This window comes from Uranotaenia lowii, chromosome 3, assembly GCF_029784155.1.
Source record: "Uranotaenia lowii strain MFRU-FL chromosome 3, ASM2978415v1, whole genome shotgun sequence".
In the NCBI taxonomy this organism is placed as follows: Eukaryota; Metazoa; Arthropoda; class Insecta; order Diptera; family Culicidae; genus Uranotaenia; species Uranotaenia lowii.
The window spans coordinates 47,297,929-47,317,902 of NC_073693.1; the positions used below are offsets into that span (position 1 = coordinate 47,297,929).

The 19,974-nt window shown below is 40.0% G+C and overlaps 1 protein-coding gene across 1 annotated transcript; it reads right to left on the bottom strand.

Annotated features, from left to right (window-relative positions):
* Positions 1-6,116: 6,116 nt before the first annotated feature.
* Positions 6,117-11,191, bottom strand: LOC129752148 (putative uncharacterized protein DDB_G0268364). Its single transcript, XM_055747941.1, has 5 exons — positions 11,119-11,191; positions 10,885-11,064; positions 10,633-10,805; positions 10,312-10,490; positions 6,117-6,183 (listed from the first exon to the last, which is right to left on the bottom strand). Exons 1-5 carry the CDS (start codon positions 11,189-11,191, stop codon positions 6,117-6,119), a joined length of 672 nt encoding a protein of 223 aa, XP_055603916.1.
* Between the last annotated feature and the right edge of the window lie 8,783 nt (positions 11,192-19,974).

The following is a 19,974-nucleotide window of genomic DNA, read 5'->3' on the forward strand; positions in this document are numbered from 1 at the left end:
GTTCCATTCTTTCACATACTTCACGCATTTTTTTTCCAAAAACAAACGTGCACTCTTGTTCCAAAAGTCTACACAGTTTTTTTTCTCTAGAGAACGCTTCGAAAAAGCATAAGGCCGGTCCCAACGGTGTATGCAAAACACGGTTTTCAACCAATAAAAAATAATGCGAAAAACAAATAAATTGGATAAATTGCACGTAAGCTTGTATGCAACCAAATTGCATACTATATTATTGCATAAAACCTATAAATCAAGAATTTTTTTGTATCGAAAAATTCAATAAAATCAAGAATACAAAATGTGAATTAACTTCCATCTTCCAAAATTTGGTTCTTTGTCTTGTAATCTTTCGGATATTTGAATTTTTACTTGAAATTTACTTAAAATACTTCAAACTTTATTTATTCCCCCCTTCGGGATTTTGGAAATTTTGAAGGAGGGGAGGGGGGGGGGGGGGTGACAAATAAAAAATTGATATTTGTTCCAGCCTAATAAACTTCAAAAACATTTAAAAATTTGAATATCAGTGTAATGACCGATTTTTGTCAAAAGTTGTTAACAATATTTATAATCTACACGAACAATATATCATATTTCACGGTTTTTATATTAAAACATTGACTAATCTGACATGATTCTTGGAAAAAATTCCTTTCAATTTCTGGCTAAAAAAAGCCGTCTGCTACATTACAAACTACTGATAATCATGAAAATTTTACTTAAGAATACATAAAAGGAGCATGTTTGCCAATCTGTTTAGTTTGCCCAAACAAAAGTACAAATATGTTTAATGAATTCTTACCTATTTTCAAAGATATCTCGAAAACAAGCGCCGATGTGGTCTAGCAGATAGGCTGGCACGAGTCTGGTTTTGGTATGCCAGGCGTACTGGGTTCGATTCCCGGTATCGGCAAGAAAACTGTTGGGTTCGAATCCCTTAAGTGGACGACAGATAATATCTGTTTCCTTATATAAATGACTATATAACAAGAATGTTCAACCAGTTGCCAGCTGGCCAGGTATATACACGGATGCCGGAATACCTGTAAGTAAAATAGCCCACCTGATTGATTCGTTCTTCCAAAATATTCCTACATCAACACAATACATTCACTACATAACAGTTCATACGAAGTCATGGGGTCCGGGTATGGTGTACGCGTAGCATTGAAGATTTGTCGAACTTAATAATCCAAAGAAGGCATGTGAGCACATACTTAGGCAGAAATTGCGGTGAATCCGTGCACCCATGGTGGATAACCAACATAAAACATACATACATACATTTTCAAAAGGTATCTCGAAAACAAGAACTGGTAAACTAAATTTATATTTGGAATCAGCACCCCAAAATGAGTCAATTTTTAAATAGAAAATGTTTTTTTTGTTTCAATTATGCTTTTTTTCTCGTTACGTATAGTCATTTTGGCTTTTAAAGCTTCGTTCAACTATAAATAAAAATCGGTTTCAACTGGTTTCTGCCAACTGGTAGTTGTTCAATGAGCCAATGTTTTGGTTGAAACTAGTCAGGTCGTTGTCAATGAAGCAAGTTGAAACTAGTCAAAATGGTCAAAACTGATCCGACAGGGGGTTTCGTTACGGCCTGGAAGAAATCGGTCGAAGTCAATTAGAAAAGGAAAGGTATTCGTCAATCCATTTCTACTTGATTCGGCCAAACTTCATTAAAAAGACTTTAAGTTAATGAAATCCTGGTACAATAATGGCGGTGTAAAACTCAAAACTTAGCAATTTTTTTTTTAAATGAGTTCTTTCTTCTCAATTATCGAGTGTCTGCAATGAAAGTGTACCCGTTTTAAACTTGCTATCACACCGGTGGGGAGCGCGTATTTTAACCGATTCCAAAATTTAAAATTGTGCTAAAACTGGTATACGTAAAACCAATATTTATGCCTATACCGTTGAAGGTGCTCTAAGTTGCCGAGTACATGAATATATGAACAGGAACTCGCTTTCTCTTGTACAAGTGTTTCCATTCTTCCAGTTGTTCGTTTTTCGTTGTATTCTATCAGAGATATTTATCCTTGCTTTATTCCTCACAGATACCTTGATTGATTTTTTCTTAACATGTTTATTAGACTGCCCCAAATGACCCGACTTTTGAAAAAGTTATACGCTGCAGGCTAAAATTGATCCTGGGCCTAGTACAAGATCTCATGCCAAATTTGGGCCAGATCGGATCATGGGAAGGGGTCGCTCAACGAGCCTGAAGTTTGTATGGGATTTTGAGACATTTTGTTCGAGAGGAACATGAAAAACCAGTTTTTCGTCAATAACTTTTGTCTCCTTCGACCGATTTCTTTCAAAAACGGGTTTTCTTAAAGCCTAAATTATGACAAATATTGCATCCGAACGTTTAATTTCAAATAAAGTTAAGATAAAAAAGTTATTAAGCTTCAAAAATTGGCTAACTTTTTTAAGGGTGATATTCATCACTGTTTTAATGAGGCGACTAAATGTCCGACCAGAACACTCAATGTGAAATACATGCCGTTTTGTTAAATAATGACCGATTTTAACCATTGTTATTGCGCTCGATTGCAATTTTTGATATTTTTCTAATATTTGAGTTTGGAATATCATCTTGATACTTGATAGTTCAAAGAAGAAAGGGCGGAAAAATGCTTGACAATTTAAAAGAAAAATAGCATAACCACAGGGGCTTAAGAGCATGACTGGACGATGCCAATAAAAAAAACAGTTTTTCATCAATAACTTTGTTTCCCTTCGGCAGATTTCTTTCAAAAACAATTTTTCTAAAAGCCTAAGTTATGATCAATATTTCATCCAAAGACTGCATTTCGGTAAGAGTTAAGATAAAAAAGTTGTTAGGCTTCAAAAATGGGCTAACTTTTTTACGGTGGTATTCATTACTGTTAATGAGGCGTCAATATGTTCAACCGCCCGACTCATTGACAGTGATTAATACCATCCTTTAATAAAAACCGTTTTTAAAAGTAATCGACCAACGAAAACCAAAGCTATTGATGAAAAACAGGTTTTGCATGTTTCTTCCAAGCAAAATGTCTCGAAATCCCATACAAACTTTAAGCTCGAAATGTCTTGAAATCCCATACAAACTTCAAGCTCGTTGAGCGACCCCTTCCCGTTATCCGATCTGGACCAAATTTGGCATGAGATCTTGTACTAGGACTAGAATCAATTTAAGCCTACAGCGCATAACATTTAACAGGTTTTGAATATCCCATACAAATTTGGGGCAGTTTATTGTACATATATCTATCTTTTTATTGGCATCACAAATCGTCCAGTCATGTTCCCAAGCCCCTGTGCAATTTTTCTTTTAAATTGTCAAGCATTTTTCCGCCCTTTCTTCTTTGAACTATCAAGTGAATATCATCCAAACTCAAATATTAGAAAAATATCAAAAATTGCAATCGAGCGCAATAAAAAAAATCGGTTAAAATCGGTCATTATTTGACGAAACGGCATGTATTTCACATTGAGTGTTCTGGTCGGACATTTAGTCGCCTCATTAAAACAGTGATGAATATCACCCTTAAAAAAGTTAGCCAATTTTTGAGGTTTAATAACTTTTTTTATCTTAACTTTATTTGAAATTAAACGTTCGGATGCAATATTTGTCATAGTTTAGGCTTTGAGAAAACCCGTTTTTGAAAGAAATCGGTCGAAGGAGACAAAAGTTATTGACGAAAAACTGGTCTTTCATGTTCCTCTCGAACAAAATGTCTCAAAATCCCATACAAACTTCAGGCTCGTTGAGCGACCCCTTCCCGTGGTCCGATCTGGCCCAAATTTGGCAGGAGATCTTGTACTAGGCCCATGATCAATTTTAGCCTGAAGCGTATTACATTTCACAGGTTTTAAATTTCTCATACAAATTTGAGGCAGTCTAATGTTTATCCATATTCCTGAGTGATAAAAAAGATTTTCAAATCATGTTAACATCAAGGAAAGTGATTCAGAAATTTGATTAGAGATTTTCGGTTTTTTATGGGTCATACTGTCATATTATCAAATCGCATTCCTGAAGGGATGTTTAGATAAACGCGTTTTCGTAGAGCTCTAGACTTATTCAGTTTTCCACCCAAAAAGTACCTACATCGGAAAGTTTGAACCGTGTAAACCTGTAATAAGTGAATATTCAAGCCCTACCAAATAAAGTTAAGCGCGATTGTGGACACAAAAGGACAAAAAGTTAAGTTTTTGTGATCACCCAGAAAATAATTTTCTGTAAGCAGACTTTATTGAAAGCTCCCTTCAGAAGTTTGTATTTCAAAACACCACCTTTCGAACATCTATAAAAAATGTCGAAGTCAACTCGCTCAACAACGCCGTCATCTCTGCTTGTTGACTTGGAATCGCAAGCAAAAAAGCGCTCCAGAGAAGACATCAATTTGACTGGTACCGAAACTATTGGAAGTTTCGACGAACTGTGGAGAAAAATCGAGGCTAAGTTAACTGATTCTCATTCGCGCCTCGAAGAAAAAATTGACAACTGCCATACCGAACTTGCGAAAAGAATAGACACCATCGAACAGGAGGTTTCTTCCTTTCGAAAAGAGTGTTTTGCCCAAATTAACTCGCTAAACTCTGAGGTAAAAATTTTGCATGAGGAATGTTTTACAACTGCTGAAGCTGTTGAGCGTTTGGGAAGAAGCCGCGAGATTATAATATCTGGAATTCCTTATGAAGAGAACGAAAACCTGACCATCATCTTTCAGAATATAATCAAACAGTTGAGCTACAATGTATGCCCCATAGTTGAGCTCAAAAGATTAGCAAAGGCCCCAATTGCCTCCGGAACTTCACCTCTTATATTGTGTGAGTTTGCCATGAGAAGTTCTATGTCCGAGTTCTATAAACGATACATCACACAACGCAATCTATCGCTACGTCACGTAGGATTTGATTCGGATAACCGTATCTTTATCAACGAACATCTCACTCCACTAGCCAGAGGAATCAGAACAGAAGCAATAAAACTAAAAAAACAAGGTCTCGTTGAAAAGGTGAACTCGAGAGATGGAATCGTTCGAGTAAAATTAATCCATCAAGCCGAAATGGTGTCCATCAGAAACAAAGATCACCTTGCTGAAATTTGCAATAAAACCCTATCCAACTAAGCTATTCTTTTCCTTCCCATTTCTCCTTTGACTCCTATCCTTTTAATCCTTTGAATCCACGCCACTCCTGAAAGTCAACAAAATAAAAAAAAAAACAAAATCACCTTTCCTTGCAACATCATTATTCCTTTCATCATTCCTCTGATTCCGATCCCTCGCTATCCTTTGATTCCTAATCCTTCCATAAAGTCACGTTTCTCTCGTGACTCGCCGCCGCTCGTCGTCAACGACCAACGTCTACATCGTCATTCGCCCGAATGCCACCGCCCGGTGAGGATCGATGCTGTTCCCGAGAAACCGCAACTGCCACCGTCATTGGCCGTCATCGAAAAACGTACTTTTTAGAGTGCTGTTGTCGCATGGAGATACTGGGTACAATCGTATCGACTTTGAGAGACAACTTTTCATTCCACATTCTGAAAGCATCATCTGTGATCAACACCTAAGCCCAGCCATCCTGTGATGAAGTTGAGAAGATCCAATTGCGGGTCAATTGCTGTGAGATCAACTAAAAATAACACACAACAACGAACACCCGTAATCCGATGTTATCGTTATGCTGCATGCCGCTGTCTCGCATTGAGAGACGACTTAATTGCCGAATTCCGAGTGGTCCATTTCACATCCCATCTTGGCCACGTGTACCTAGACACCGATCAAAGTACTTCATCGCTCATCATACGGAGAATTTGATCGATAATGCCGTCCTGAGATGATCCTATCGATGACGCTCCGGAGAGTCCAGCCCAAAGAGAATCATCGCATCGTAACCTTCATTACAGTATCTTGTTGATCAAATGCTTTTTCGTCTGAGATAAAAACATCACTTCTCAGAGATCTCCTAACTTCGAAGCTGCTCTTGAGAGATGGTGCCACCGAGCGATCTGCGATTATATTGTGCCCTGGAGATGTGATGTTTAGATCCAATTGCGTGTTAGCTGTTGGTGGTGCCCGGTCGCTGCTAATTTGCGATCAGCGAGTAAAGTTTATTTACTGTACTCGGATGGATGCCTGTTGCTGTTGTTGCGGTTGTTGCGGTTGTTGCGGTTGTTGCTGCCTGATCCCGAATGATAATTGGTTCTTCAATGAAACGTCGTAGCCCAGAACATCTGACCAGAATTCCGAATGCTGCTTTACCGCCCAGGTCGCTGTCCTTGAACAAAATCCCCGCAGTCTGTGTTAAGGTACTGTAATCATGTTAGAAGCGCCGACAATTGATCGTATGGATGACAAAGCTGCAAATCTTATAATGTTTTCATTATTCTGAATGCTTATTTTGTTCCGTTACCTACTCAACTGTAAAGTCTAGAAGTCAATTCAAGTGATTATTATGAATCGTTTTAAGAAGATTGTCGTTCCAAACATTATTCTTTCTAGTGACTTCTTTTTAGATTTTGATTTCTTAATTTTGCTGCTTCCCAATGGTTAACTATTCTAATGAAAATGCCTCTATGGATCATGCAATTCCTAATGCTGTGATTCACAGTGTTCTATGTGACGATATGCTCAATATTTGTCACATCAATGTTCAAAGCCTCTGCGCTCGTAACTTATCAAAATTTCTTGAACTCAAACATCTATTTACGAAAAGCAAAATAGATATTATTTTTATGACCGAAACGTGGCTTTTTGAAACTGTTAGCGATATTGTAATCTCAATTGACGGTTTCAATTTAATTAGGAATGATCGCAACAGGCATGGAGGCGGTGTTTGCATTTATTTTAGAAACAATCTAAAATGTAGAGTTCTCATGAAATCTGAAAATAGCGAGGTACACTGCACCGAATTTATTTTGGCTGAATTCCTTATGAATGAAAATAAACTCTTCTTCGGCCTTTATTACAACCCTCCTGAAAACGACTGCTCTGAATTACTTCAAACTCATGTTCAACATTATGCTCTGAATTGTGATAGTTCTTTTTTCATCGGTGATTTTAATGCTGATCTTTTAAAACAATCTGGGAGGATCCAAAAGTTTAAAGAATTCATGAGTTGCTCAAATTTTCACTGTGTCAATAGAGAACCCACGTTTTTCCATAATACCGGTAGTTCTTTACTAGATTTACTTTTAACAGATTCTCCTGATGTCATACACCGATTTAGTCAAATTTCTTTGCCAGGTATTTCGCACCATGACTTAATTTTTGCATCGCTTGATTTCCCAAAAATGATTCCGCAAGATGGTTTTTGGTTTCGTGATTACAAAAACTTTGATGTAAATTCACTCTCGGCTTTTCTCGAAGAATCGGATTGGACCCGTTTCCATAGCATTGAAGATTCTGATATGCTAGTTGATATTTTTAATAATTATTTGCAAGGAATTCACGAGTCTTACTTTCCGCTAAAATATCGTAGAAACCGTAAGAATGAATGGTTTAACCATGAAATAAATCATGCTATCATAAACAGAAATTTGGCCTATAATTCTTGGAAGAATTCCAAGTCTATCGAAGATAGAAATAAGTACAAATCCCTACGAAATAAAGTGAACATGATGATTACTAAAGCAAAAACTGCGCGTGAAAAAAATCGCCTCAATCTTGATTTACCTGCCAGGTTATTTTGGAATAACTTGAAGAAGTTTGGCTTGAAAAAATCTGCAGGAAATTTGGCTGTGTCAAACTTCTCTGCTGCCGAAATAAACAATTATTTCTCTTCTAACTTTACTCATCTCGAAGTTGAAGAATTGCATTGCCCTTCTAACTCACAAGGATTTGAATTTAAATCAATAGAAGACTACGAAATCATTAACGCTGTTAATTCGGTTAAATCGAATGCTCTAGGAGTGGACGAAATACCAATCCGTCTAATTAAAATTACTTTACCATTCATTCTACCTGCACTTAGTCACATTTTTAATACCATTATAAAAACTTCCAAATTTCCATACCAATGGAAAAAATCCAAAGTAATTCCAATCCCAAAAAAAGCGAAAGCTCTTGACTTGGCTAACTTGAGACCTATTAGTATACTGAGTGCAATTTCAAAAATTTTTGAAAAATTAGTCAAACAACAAATGACACTCTACCTTAATCAAAATAATATGTTATATGAATTTCAATCTGGTTTTCGCTCATCTCACAGCACAGAAACTGCACTCATGAAAGTGCATAACGATATTGCGTCTAACTTAGACAAAAAAGGAATTGCTATACTTTTGATGATAGATTTTGCAAAAGCCTTTGATCGTGTTTCACATACTGTATTTATCAATAAATTGATTTCCAAATATAATTTTTCCAGTTCAGCTGTAAAAATGGTGCAATCTTACTTAAAAGGCCGTTCTCAATCTGTTTTCTTCAATGGATGCAACTCTGAGTTTGTAACAATCGAATCGGGTGTTCCTCAAGGATCAATTCTAGGGCCTTTGTTCTTTTCGCTCTTCATTAACGATCTCCCTTCCGTCTTAGAACATTGCTCTATTCATCTTTTCGCAGATGATGTGCAAATTTATCTTTGCTCTAAACGCAATTCAAATATAAATGATTTCTTTGATAAAATAAATCACGATCTTGGTAAACACCAATTTACCAATCCATCGGGTTGGATGTATGGGTGAACGTAATTGCGCCTCTCGCTATTACTTCTCTCAGCCATTCAATTGATGTGGGACAAAGGGTCTAGAACGCACCTTTGAAGCTTTTCATAAAATATGCTCTTGGCTCATTTTCAACATCTTTCAATTTTCTTCTATTAAGCATCTGCTTTGTCTATCCGTCATTTAATTTCAATCTTTAATTCTTCTATCAAGAATTTTCATAGTATCAAGTTCACCGCAATGCCATTAAACTTTCATAAAAATAATTTAAAACTAATCAACAAGAAATCAGAGTTTAAAAGAAGTCTGCTAGAAGAATATATGGAGTAAAACGACATGATTTAATTTAGAATTGCGAAAATGGAACGATTTGAATATTAGTTTAAAAAAATCAAGAAACATCCACCACATTGTAACAGTTTAAAAGATTGTAATCTTACGTTACATAAATAAAACAAAGTTATAATAATAATAATAATATTATCAAGGGAAACTGATTGGTACCAGTGTCAGTACGGAATGTTTACATGTAATTTGCCAGTTGTAGTTGTAGATGTATTGACATGTGACTGACAGTCAGTTCTTTGCTGAATTCAGACATTCTGTTTCACGTTGCATCCACTAGAGACGCTACAGTAGTCAATTAGCAGGGTTGACGGGTTGTCATACAACCTCAACTTTAGAAGTTTTTCACGCACACATATGAACCAGGAGTATGAAACGTTACACGATTCCTCGATGTATCGTGTGACCAACATGTATTTGCTAAATGTTAGTAAATCTTGTTTTTAAGATTTTTTCCTCAGATTTAACCTTTTTTTTGCCTTGATGGCATTTGAGATGAGAGCTCAAATCTGAGAAAAAGCTACCAACCAAGCTCTTTCAGCGCGGCAGCACCATAAACATCGTGTCAATGTCGAAAAGTATTTGTTCTCGAAAATCGCAGGTAGTTTATCTTGATTCTTAGAAATCTTTGATCTAAACCGAGAACAGAATTTTATATACTCTGGAAATGCTGCTATTTCCAGAAGAAAATGCTTGTTCAAAATAAATGTCATTATTTGAATACTATCAGGACTGATTCACAGAAAATATGCAACTAAATTTATAAATATTGTAAAAATTCTAAAGATTTCTTCATTTTTCGATCAGCTCCTGATTACAGTTTAATATACAATGTATCATTCCTTTTTTATTTCGTTTAGCAATTAAAAAGACAATAGGAAACACGACAGCTTAACTTAGGGATATGATCTTTTATCCAAAGAACAAGTTGATTCATCATAAAAAAGTATGTTACCTTAAATGTTTGATTAGCCAGTTGTTTCAAACTTTTTTCACTTACTGCCCTCCTGTCTCGATATTTTAGAGCTCACGGACCCCCCCCCCCCCCTCCTAGGAGTATTTTCGAATAAAAATGTATTTTTGAACTCTTTCATCGCCCCCTTGTGGGCTATCAACGCCCCGCAAGGGGCGGTAGGGACCACTTCGAAAATCACTAGATTAGACTCCTATGTGTTTATTGACTTTGATGACACGTATAAATAAAATAAATAATAACTCAGTACACCACTAAAATCGAATCACCGTCCGAGAGTCAATTCCATTTGGATCAATCCACCTTTCAGGGATGCTGTTGACGTTGCCGTTGAAGATTTCGTTGGCGTAGATGATGCGGCTGACGCTGTTGCTGCCTTTGCCTTTGCTGGTGATGATGATGATGATGGTGTTGATGATGGTCTTCCGACAGGTGCTTCAGACTCATCCTTGCCTTGGGAAGCGAGATGCTGCTCATGTCGATCGGAATCCGCAACATTTCCAGTACCTGTCAATGATGGATGATGGTTTGGATGAGCATCGGAACGTTGCTGGTGCGTTACGGCACCATTTCGAACTCTCGGAATGACTGCCATTTCGGAGGCGAACGAAGGAAGTGCCTTCAACGGGCCAAAGTTAGTGAACACTACCTTCCGGAAGGTGGACAGCTCATCCGGATTAAGGTGATCATGGACGCCATGCCTTGGCGCAGCACTTCGGGAGAATCGAGTCATCCTTCCGTTGTTGGACTGCTGAACTAGAACATCGTACTTCAGGCCAAGGTCTCGGCTGTTCAGTTTAATGTCGTGTATGCATTGGGCGTCTAAAAGGTTGATTAGAGAGCATCGATAACAATTAGCTTTGCACAAATCCAGAGATACTTCCGGTATATCAGGACTTACGTTCGGTATCGTTTTGACGACACTCGCAAATGCACTCCTCGCCACAGTAGAATCCATTACAGGAAGGGCAAAAACCGCATAACTTGCTACAGGTCGTTTGCTGGGCCTTGAAGTTGGGACACTCCGGGTCGAAAATGGCTGCCGATTGAGTTTCTGTTGATTGGATAAGACAAACGGAATTGTTTTAAGAAGTTATCTAGACTATTTTGAGGTCTCCGTTGACTTAGTCCTTACCTTTCAGAGAAACGAAGATAACAGCGAAAATAAGTAATGTCACAGAAGCACCTAGAACGCTACTTGGTTGCATCTCGATTCCGTGGTTTGTAGCCGAATGATCAATCTACCCCGTTCAAAGTGCTTCAAATTTGCCGTCTATGCCCAAGTCCCGTTGACATTTGCACTTCTGTCAAGGTTGTCGTCTTCAAACGGGGTAGGAAAAAACAACGTGAAGTTATTCTACCATTGCCCGATTTTTGTTATTATTTTTGAAGGCGGACTGACTGGTGCATATTTACGTCTGTCCCCTGTTGGTGCATGAAAGTTTAGCCTAAATGTAGCTAGTTTGTTGATTTCGGTGTTTGGTTGATAACAAAAATATTACTATCCAGTACTATACCCATGCCCACCAGTTCGTTTCCCCAGAACACGTGTTTAGTAAACTTCTCGGTAGCATTCGGAACGTGGGATATCGGCGGTTGCTGGAACGTTTCTACTTAGTGTAAGATGTGCGGTACCCTGCCAAGGTCGTGAGTGCAAAAACATTTAAACTTTTTGAGACAATTATGCATTATGAATTTACTTTGTCACTAGCTGATCTAGGCAAATTCTTAAAGGTGGAGTGAACCATGTCTTAAACAAACAGGTCTTAGAACAAGACCACACCCCTTTGAACCCTCAACTTTCTGATCGAGTTACGGTCAATATGACCCAGAAGACACTTTCTTGTGTCAGAAAGAATTCAGGAGATAAAAATGCACATAAATTTATTAAAAATATTTATAATTGGAATAGATTTGTAAATGCATTTTTCCTAAATCAAATTTCAGTACGAATTTGTGAAAACGTCTGTAATCTAATTGAAGATTTTTTCAGAACTTACATAGGAAACAACCTTTTTGATGCATATGTTTTAACTCTCTTCTGCAACGACTATGAATCCGGTGAGAAAAAAATTAATAACCCCTTACTGAGCAATTCATGCAAAAAAAACAAAGATGTTTTTTTCAATTGTTTTAATTGTTTCAATCGTGTTAGACATGCGATAAACCAATTATACTTTTGGATGTACTTTTGACTGCCCCAAATTTGTATGGGAAATTCAAAACCTGCGAAATGTTATGCAAATTGATCCTAGGCCTAGTACAACATCTCATGCCAAATTTGGGCCAGATCGGATCACGAGAAGGGGTCGCTCAATGAGCCTGAAGTTTGAATGGAATTTTTAAACATTTTGCTCGGAAGAAACATGAAAACCCAGTTTTTCAACATTAACTTTGGTTCCCTTCGTCTGTTTTCTTTTTAATACGGTTTTTCTCAAAGCCTAAACTATGACAAACATTTCACCCGAAGACTGCATTTCGATAAGAGTTAAGATAAAAATGTTAGCATCAAAAATGGGCAAACTTTTTTAAGGGTTTTTGTTCATCACTGTCGTTGAGTCGAACATATTGACGCCTCATTAACATAGATGAATACCTAAGGTTGCCAGAATTTTTTCCACTCCCATCCGGGCCTAGCAATTCCGGGCATTTTTTCAAAAAAACCTGGCAAAATCCGGGCATGGATTTCACTTTTTCAAATCCAAAAACCGGGCAGAAACCGGGCAAAATTTAAGTATTTTTATATATAAAAGCAAAGAAAAAATGCAAAAAAAATGAAATGCATATTTTATTAATGTAATTGCAGACTTCCAAAAACTTTTTGGAACACTTAAATATTTGAAGGTTTATAAAAGTAAATCAGCGAAATTATTGGAAACAACCGTTGAAAATGTCCTTAACGTCAATCGATTTAGCTGAAACTTACTCAAAAACTTTGATTTTTTTTTGTTTCCTTGTGAAAATTGTGAAAAAATCCGGGCAATATCCGGACTTTTTTCACGATATCCGGGCAACCGGGCCGGACCGGACTTTCTCGAAATTTTGCATCAAATATCCGGGCAAACCCGGATAAAACCGGGCAATCTGGCAAGCTTATGAATACCACGCTTAAAAAAATTATTCCATTTGTGAAGCCTTATAACTTCTCTATCTTAATTCTTATGAAAATGCAGTCTTGGGATGAAATATTTGTCATTGTTTGGGCTTTAAGAAAATCCTTATTCAAAAGAAATCGATCAAAGTGGACTAAAGTTATTTATAAAAAACTGGTTTTTAATGTTTCTCCCGAACAAAATGTTTCAAATCCCATACAAACTTCAGGCTCGTTTAGCAACCCCTTTCCGTGATCCGATCTGGCCAAATTTGGCATGATGGATTAATTTTAGCCGGCAGGCCTTCAAATCTGAGCGGTTAGCCGATGTGCCAACAACAGAACACACATCTGAACGAAGGCTGGGTCATTCGGCCAAAAGGCACGAGTCCGAAGGTCATTCAGGACCTTAGGGCCGAATGAGATATCTGGCCGATCAGGCAACTGTTTAGGCCGAATGGGTTATGCGGCCGACGGTTATCCAGCCGAATGCTGTTAGGCCGAAAGGACGCAAGGCCGAAAGGATGTTTGGTCGAATGGTTATTAGGCCGAATGGTCATAAAGCCGAACAGTTATTAGGCCGAATGGTCATTTGACCGAATGGTCGTAAGGCCGAATGGTTGTAAGCCTAAAGGTCGTAAGGCCGAATGTTCGTAAGGCTGAATGGATGCTAGGCCGAATGGTTGTTAGGCCTAATGGAATGATCGTCGTGAATGGTTGCTGGGTCAATAAGAAATCTTTTACACTTGCCTGCATGCTAGGCCGAATGGATGATAGGCCGTGGTAGCAAAGCCGAATGGTCGAATCCGGCCTTGCATCCATTCGGCTTGATGACCATTCAGCCTGATGACTATTCGGCCTAACGACCATTCGGCCTTACTACTGATCGGCCTAACATGCAAGAAAGCGATAATATGTCTTATAGGCCTAGCATAAATTCGGTCCAACGACCATTCAGCCTAACAACCATTCGGCCTAGTGGCTATTCGGCCTAACAACCTTCTAGCATCCATTCGGCCTTACGACCATTCGACCTGTCGTCCATTTCTGCCTAACGACCTTTCTGCCTAGCATCCATTCGGCCTTACGAACATTTGGCCTTACGACCTTTCGGCTTTACGACCATTCGGCCTAATGAGCATTCGGCCTTATGGCCATTCTGCCCAATGACCATTCGGCCAAATGACCATACGGCCAAATGACCATTCGGCCTAACGATTATTCGGCCTATCGATTATTCGGCCTGATGTCCATTCGGCTTAATGACCATTCGGCCTAACATTCATTCGGCTAAATAACCTTCGGCCTAATGTCCCATTCGGCCTTAATATTGTCCTATTCGGCCAAACATTCGTCGACCTAGCGACCTTCGGCCTAACATCTTTCGGTCTATAGGCCTTCGGCCGAATGTCCGACTGAACGGTTAGCTGATGTGCCTGCTGATCTCCATCGTATTGAGAGTGTGGTTGAAGCTGAAAACGGCGTGAGCGACTACAAAAGTTGCGCAGAATTTTCTGACGATAGCCATGATGATCAAGACTCCGTCAATTCTGAACACGCTCTAAGACGCAGTGATCGAATCAAGGAAGCTACTCAGCGCTACGTGTCTAACGTAGCTGCTGATATTGATGAGGAGCTACCTGCAATCATCAGCGAGCTAAAGCGCAGAGACAACAGGGATTTTTGGGAAACCACTCTCGAAAAGGGAATGGCAGCCATGAAAAAGAACGAAATTCGGACTGGCCGAAGCTCAAAGTTTGAGCTCAAACTCAATGTTGAGGTTATCACCCAGCAACCGGTCACGAACTTGAACGGTTGTTTACAATATCTAGCAACATCTTCGAGACCGGATATTTGTGTTGCGGTTAGCGCAATGAGCAAGCACCAGGCCAGCCCTGCTTTTGACCTAGGTATGGAGTTGGTATTCCACAGAAACGGAAACACTCTTCGGATATGCAGACGCAGATCTGGAGACACTTACAATACCTTATTTCGTGGTTAAGGAAACGTTCTGCAAACGATCAGTCTGCCATCGCCGAAGCTGAGATAGGAGGTTTGTGGCTAACAATCTTTCTCTGTGAATTTGGTGTAGTTAGCACTCCTTTTACATTGATGGAGGACAACTTCCCCTGATGCGTTCACGAAGGCGAGGCATACGAAGCTGTTTAGCATGTTCAAATTACGAATTGATAGGGAGGTGTTGAAACTCACCGTTTTGTTTATTTATTTTATTTATTATTTATCGTCTTTGTTTGTATTACCGTCCAGACTTATAGCTTAAACCTAAGAATTTTGGGCTTTGGACTAATTTAAACCTACATTTACACATATTAAAATCAAACAAGTGACACACTGAGTTAAAACGTTCACAACACTTGTTGATAGGATGATTTCTGTTATATGCGGTACGATGATAGGGTATCCAAAGGAACTGGCGTTGTTGAAGCACCGTCAGCAGAATTCGTCTACGCGAAGGAATACGATCCTATCGGACCAGTAAGCAACCAAACCGGACATTGAATCAGAATTTAGTAGCCAAAGGACGTGCCCGCAAGTTATACAAGAAGACTCCAACGAAGTTCGACGGATGCATCCTCATGGATGACGAAACGTACGTGAAGATGGATTTTGGGCAGCTTTCTGGCCAAAAATTATGTAAAGCCACTGCAGTGGTGCACTGCACTGGCCATGGTGATGTCCCCGGCAACTTCAAATTCGTTTTTGCTGATAAGTGTGCAAGAAAGTGTTTGATCTGGCAAGGTATTTGCAGCTGCGGACGAAAAATTCCGGATTTTGTGAAAAACAAGACCATAGACTCCGAAATTTACAAGGAGGAATGCCTGAAAAACTTTTTTTTTCGTACATTAGATCTCACAAAGGACTAGTTAAGTTTTCGCCAGATTTGGCAAGCTGCCACTACAGCTAGGAGGTTCTACAGTGGTATTGGGCCAACGGGTGGATTTTGTCGAAAAGGACATCAACCCACCCAACTGCCCTCAATTCCGCCCTATCGAAAAATTTTGGGCAATTGTCAAGCAGGAGATGAAGAAGAATGGTAAGACGACTCGGGAAGCAACAGAGATGAAGAGATTGTGGAACAAAATGGCCGCTGAGGTCAGCGAATAGGGTGTTCAAACTATAATGAGTGATACTCAACCAAAAGTTCGAAAATTCATCAAAACAACATCGGAATAATTTTTTTATTATTTTTCCTTTAAAGTGCAATAAAAACCCTACATTTCAAGTACAAAACATTTTTATTTCGTTTACATAGCTCCGAGATAGACCCGTTTTAATGCGTCCAGATTTGTAGTGACCCATGCTTTAGCACATCAGGTTGGTAACGGTCGACCTTTGTTTCACAAAACCATATTGAGCCTTACAGATCAAAGGTTTTACAGCAGCATGTGTCTGTTCGTACATCAAGACTTCAAAAATCTTCGAGATGGAGTTCAAAATCGAAATAGGACGGTAGTTTTCCAGGCTGTAATCATTTCCCGATTTATGTATTGGTGAGATAGCGGCAATTTTCCACGCTGTTGGGAACGATCTTTCTGTAATTCACCGGTTTAGAACTGTGCAAACGCGGCGTACCCACGTCATCCGCTACGCAGAAGATGTTGCCTTATCTATTCCGCGGACGCACACTACTCGACAGTCCCCCGTCGATGGGTCAGTCTACTCCGACTATTGTCCGGCCTTCTTGCATCCCTTTGGCTGGCAACCCTAGGATTTTTGGCCCGTGGATTTTCTGTCCGTCGTGTGCCGATTAAGAGCAGCTTATCCTAGACTCGCGCCTGTCACAGCACACGCGCGGGACTTTACGCAACTACTCGGATGTTTTCCGACAGTGACGACATCCTACACCGACTCGAGAGGCTTACCCCCTTCCTACGAGGTCCGCTAAGAGGAAGGTATTGTCTTATCCCCACAGTTTCCCCCTTAGGGGGCGGCACTACTCGGATACTCCCCGACGGTGTTGTATCCTACACCCGTTCGCGGCGTCCCCATGACCTCCACTACGCAGAAGATGGTATAGCTTCGATCAAGGGACCGGGCGCACAAGACAACAGATGCTCCCCGGCTATGGAGTCATCCTACACCGTTGGCGGACTGCCGTTGTCTCCAGCTTTTCTGCAAGACAATCATGATCTGGGTGAACCCATCGCTGACCGAGTTGGAATCCGTACAAACCCTCTGCACCACGTTGTATACTGTCGTGTCGGGCCCAAAGACGGCAAGTATGTTTATACGTACCGCCGCATATTGACCCCGGACAGGCAAACACCAAGTATTAGGGTGTCTCCTCTGCATCATCACAAGCTGAGCAATATGTGGAAGTCACGTGTCCAAACCGGTAGTGGTACTTCATGAAGCATCTGTGGCCAGTCAGGAATTGCGCCATATGGAAGTCCACTTTACCATGTCTTCTTCCGATCCAGCTCCCGATATGAGGGATCAGACAATGGGTCCACCTTCCTCTCGCTGAGCTGTCCCACAGCAGCGTCCAGTTGGACATCGAGTCCTCATTGGCGAGTGTCTTTATTCTCGTAAAAATTGACTTCCTCCTCTAACAAAACCGAGATGGGCATGACGCCCGTCACTACGCAGGCGGCTTTGGACGATATGGTCGGGTACTCACAAATAACCTGCAGGTTCATCAGCTGCTGAACGCTGCTAAGTCTCTACAGGTTAAATTGTCTTCCGCCGCTCCATACCGCAAGATCGACATGGTCACGCTTGACAGTATCCTCCTCTTGCTACTGCAGATTGCCAAGGAGTTCGATATCGTCCGTGTGAGTGCGCCCGAGGCCATTGCCGCTCTCTTACACACGTAATCGACATGACTCGTGAGTCTGTCGTCAATCATCACCCCTAGGTGCTTAATTACGCGTTTGGACGCGGTATCACACGGTCCAACCGCAATGGTACCTATTTGGGGTGAGATCAGTTTGGTGATCAGCACGATCTCGGTTTTGTGGTGAGCTAGACGCAGGCACTTGGAGTGCATCCAGATTTCCAATGCCTGGAAAGCTACTTTAGTAAGTAGCTGTACCTCCGCTACCGAGGAGCCTCTCGCCAAGAGTACTACATCATCCGCTAATCTTACGAGTTCAATGATGGGAGGCTTATTCTTAGGAGCTCGTCGTACGTGATGTTCCACAGGAACGGGCTAAGTATTGACCCCTGCCGCACACCCGCCGAGACCTCTTGTGTCCGTTTGCCCTCACTGGTCATACTCTTGGCGATTGTGGAAGAAACTTTCCACAAGCCTATACAGATATGCTGGGACCCTCATTTGAATGAGCGACGACGCAATCCGACACTGTCCAACTGACGCTGTTGAAGGCGTTCTTCACATCCAGAGTGACAACAGCGTAAAAGCGGAGCTCCTTTTCGTTAGCTTTGCTCTGTCCGCTGTCTCAATGACAGAGCGGATGGCATCTACGGTGCTGCGTTCTTTAAGGAAACCAAACTGTTTCTCCGAGAGTCCGCCCTCGCCTTCGGTGTACCTCTGTAGTCAGTTCTGAATCACCTTCTTCAGGACCTTATCCGCTGTGTCAAGTAGACAGTAGACATTTAGTTTTGGAAGAAGGACTAATTTCTGCCGCTTCAATGTTTCAGGGAACAACCGTTCCGTCACATATCGTTGCAATGAACATTTTGACGAACTCCGATCTTCACTGCGACGTTCGGAATGTCATCCGGTCAGCATTTTTTTAATGGCTAAGCTGGCAAAATCAGGACATTTAATTTCATAAATTCAAATCCAAAATCCGGGTAAATGCGGTTAAAACTACTAAACTTTTCAATGAAATTCAAGAATAAAATACTTCAAACATATTTTTTCATCAAAACACATCAGCCGTTTTTAAATCGTAATCTAGGCTTTCAAAAAAACCGTTTATGATTATTTTGATAAAACTTGCTCCAAAAAATATTTTTTTTTATACAAAAATCTTATTTTAATAACTAAATTTTGTTTTTTTTTTGTTAAATTTGACTAACAAAGCGAATAACTCCGGACAAAATCCGGGATATTTTAAACGAAACCTGGGTAACCAGGCCGAACCGGATTTTTCCTAATTTTTTTGTTATATATTCGGGCAAGTCCGGGTAAAACCTGGAAATCTGATAAGCTTACTCCATACCATTGTCTGACTCCAACCCAGACTTCTGACTCCTAACTTCTAACTCGTTTTTTCTGACTTCTAACTTGAAGCTTCTGACCTCAAAATATTATTGTTGACATTAGATATTTGATTATTCATCAACTTTTTAATTTTGGACTCATAAACGCTGATTCCTGGTTCATCTGATTGATTGGAATTTGGAAACTAAAATAGAATTAGAGTTCATGACTCTCGAGCAATATTTGATTAAATTTTGCGTCGGAGGCTAGTGAAAAAAAAAAACAAGTACATACTCCTACGTTGAAATTGGTTCTGAGATGTTCTGCGCGCGTAACTTGCTGGCCTGTCAAAAATTTAACCTCCAACGCAACCGAAGAAGCGAAAAGATTTCAAACTCTTCACCAGTTATCAACACTTCTAGCAACATCGCCACGGTCATTCGAGACGTGCCAATCTCTAAGATTGAGATATAAAGTTGTCTCAGATCGGGCAGTTTGCTATCAGTTGGATCTCGCGAGAGTAGCTTTCTTCGACAAATTTTTACCTGATACATTTTTGCCAGAAATGAAATACCTGTTGGCGATGTTAACAATTGGACTGGTGATTGTGCTGGTGACCAGTCTAGTTGAAAGTAGTCTCCGGGAATCGCTTCTGGAGGATCTATCCGGAACCAATGAATTGCAGAAGAACGTGTCCTGCTTTCTGCTGTGTGATCACTGCCAATGTGATGGAACTTTTGTAGGGGATGCTTGCATCTGCGATTGCG

Bases quoted from the DNA above. Each gene is read 5' to 3' on its own strand.
- LOC129752148 (XM_055747941.1), bottom strand. From the start codon at position 11,191: ATGCAACCAAGTAGCGTTCTAGGTGCTTCTGTGACATTACTTATTTTC. The intron at 11,065-11,118 runs GTAAGGACTAAG...CTTCTTAAAACA, and splicing joins TATCTTCGTTTCTCTGAAAG to ATTCCGTTTGTCTTATCCAA. The intron at 10,491-10,632 runs GTAGTGTTCACT...CATCATTGACAG, and splicing joins AGCTGTCCACCTTCCGGAAG to GTACTGGAAATGTTGCGGAT.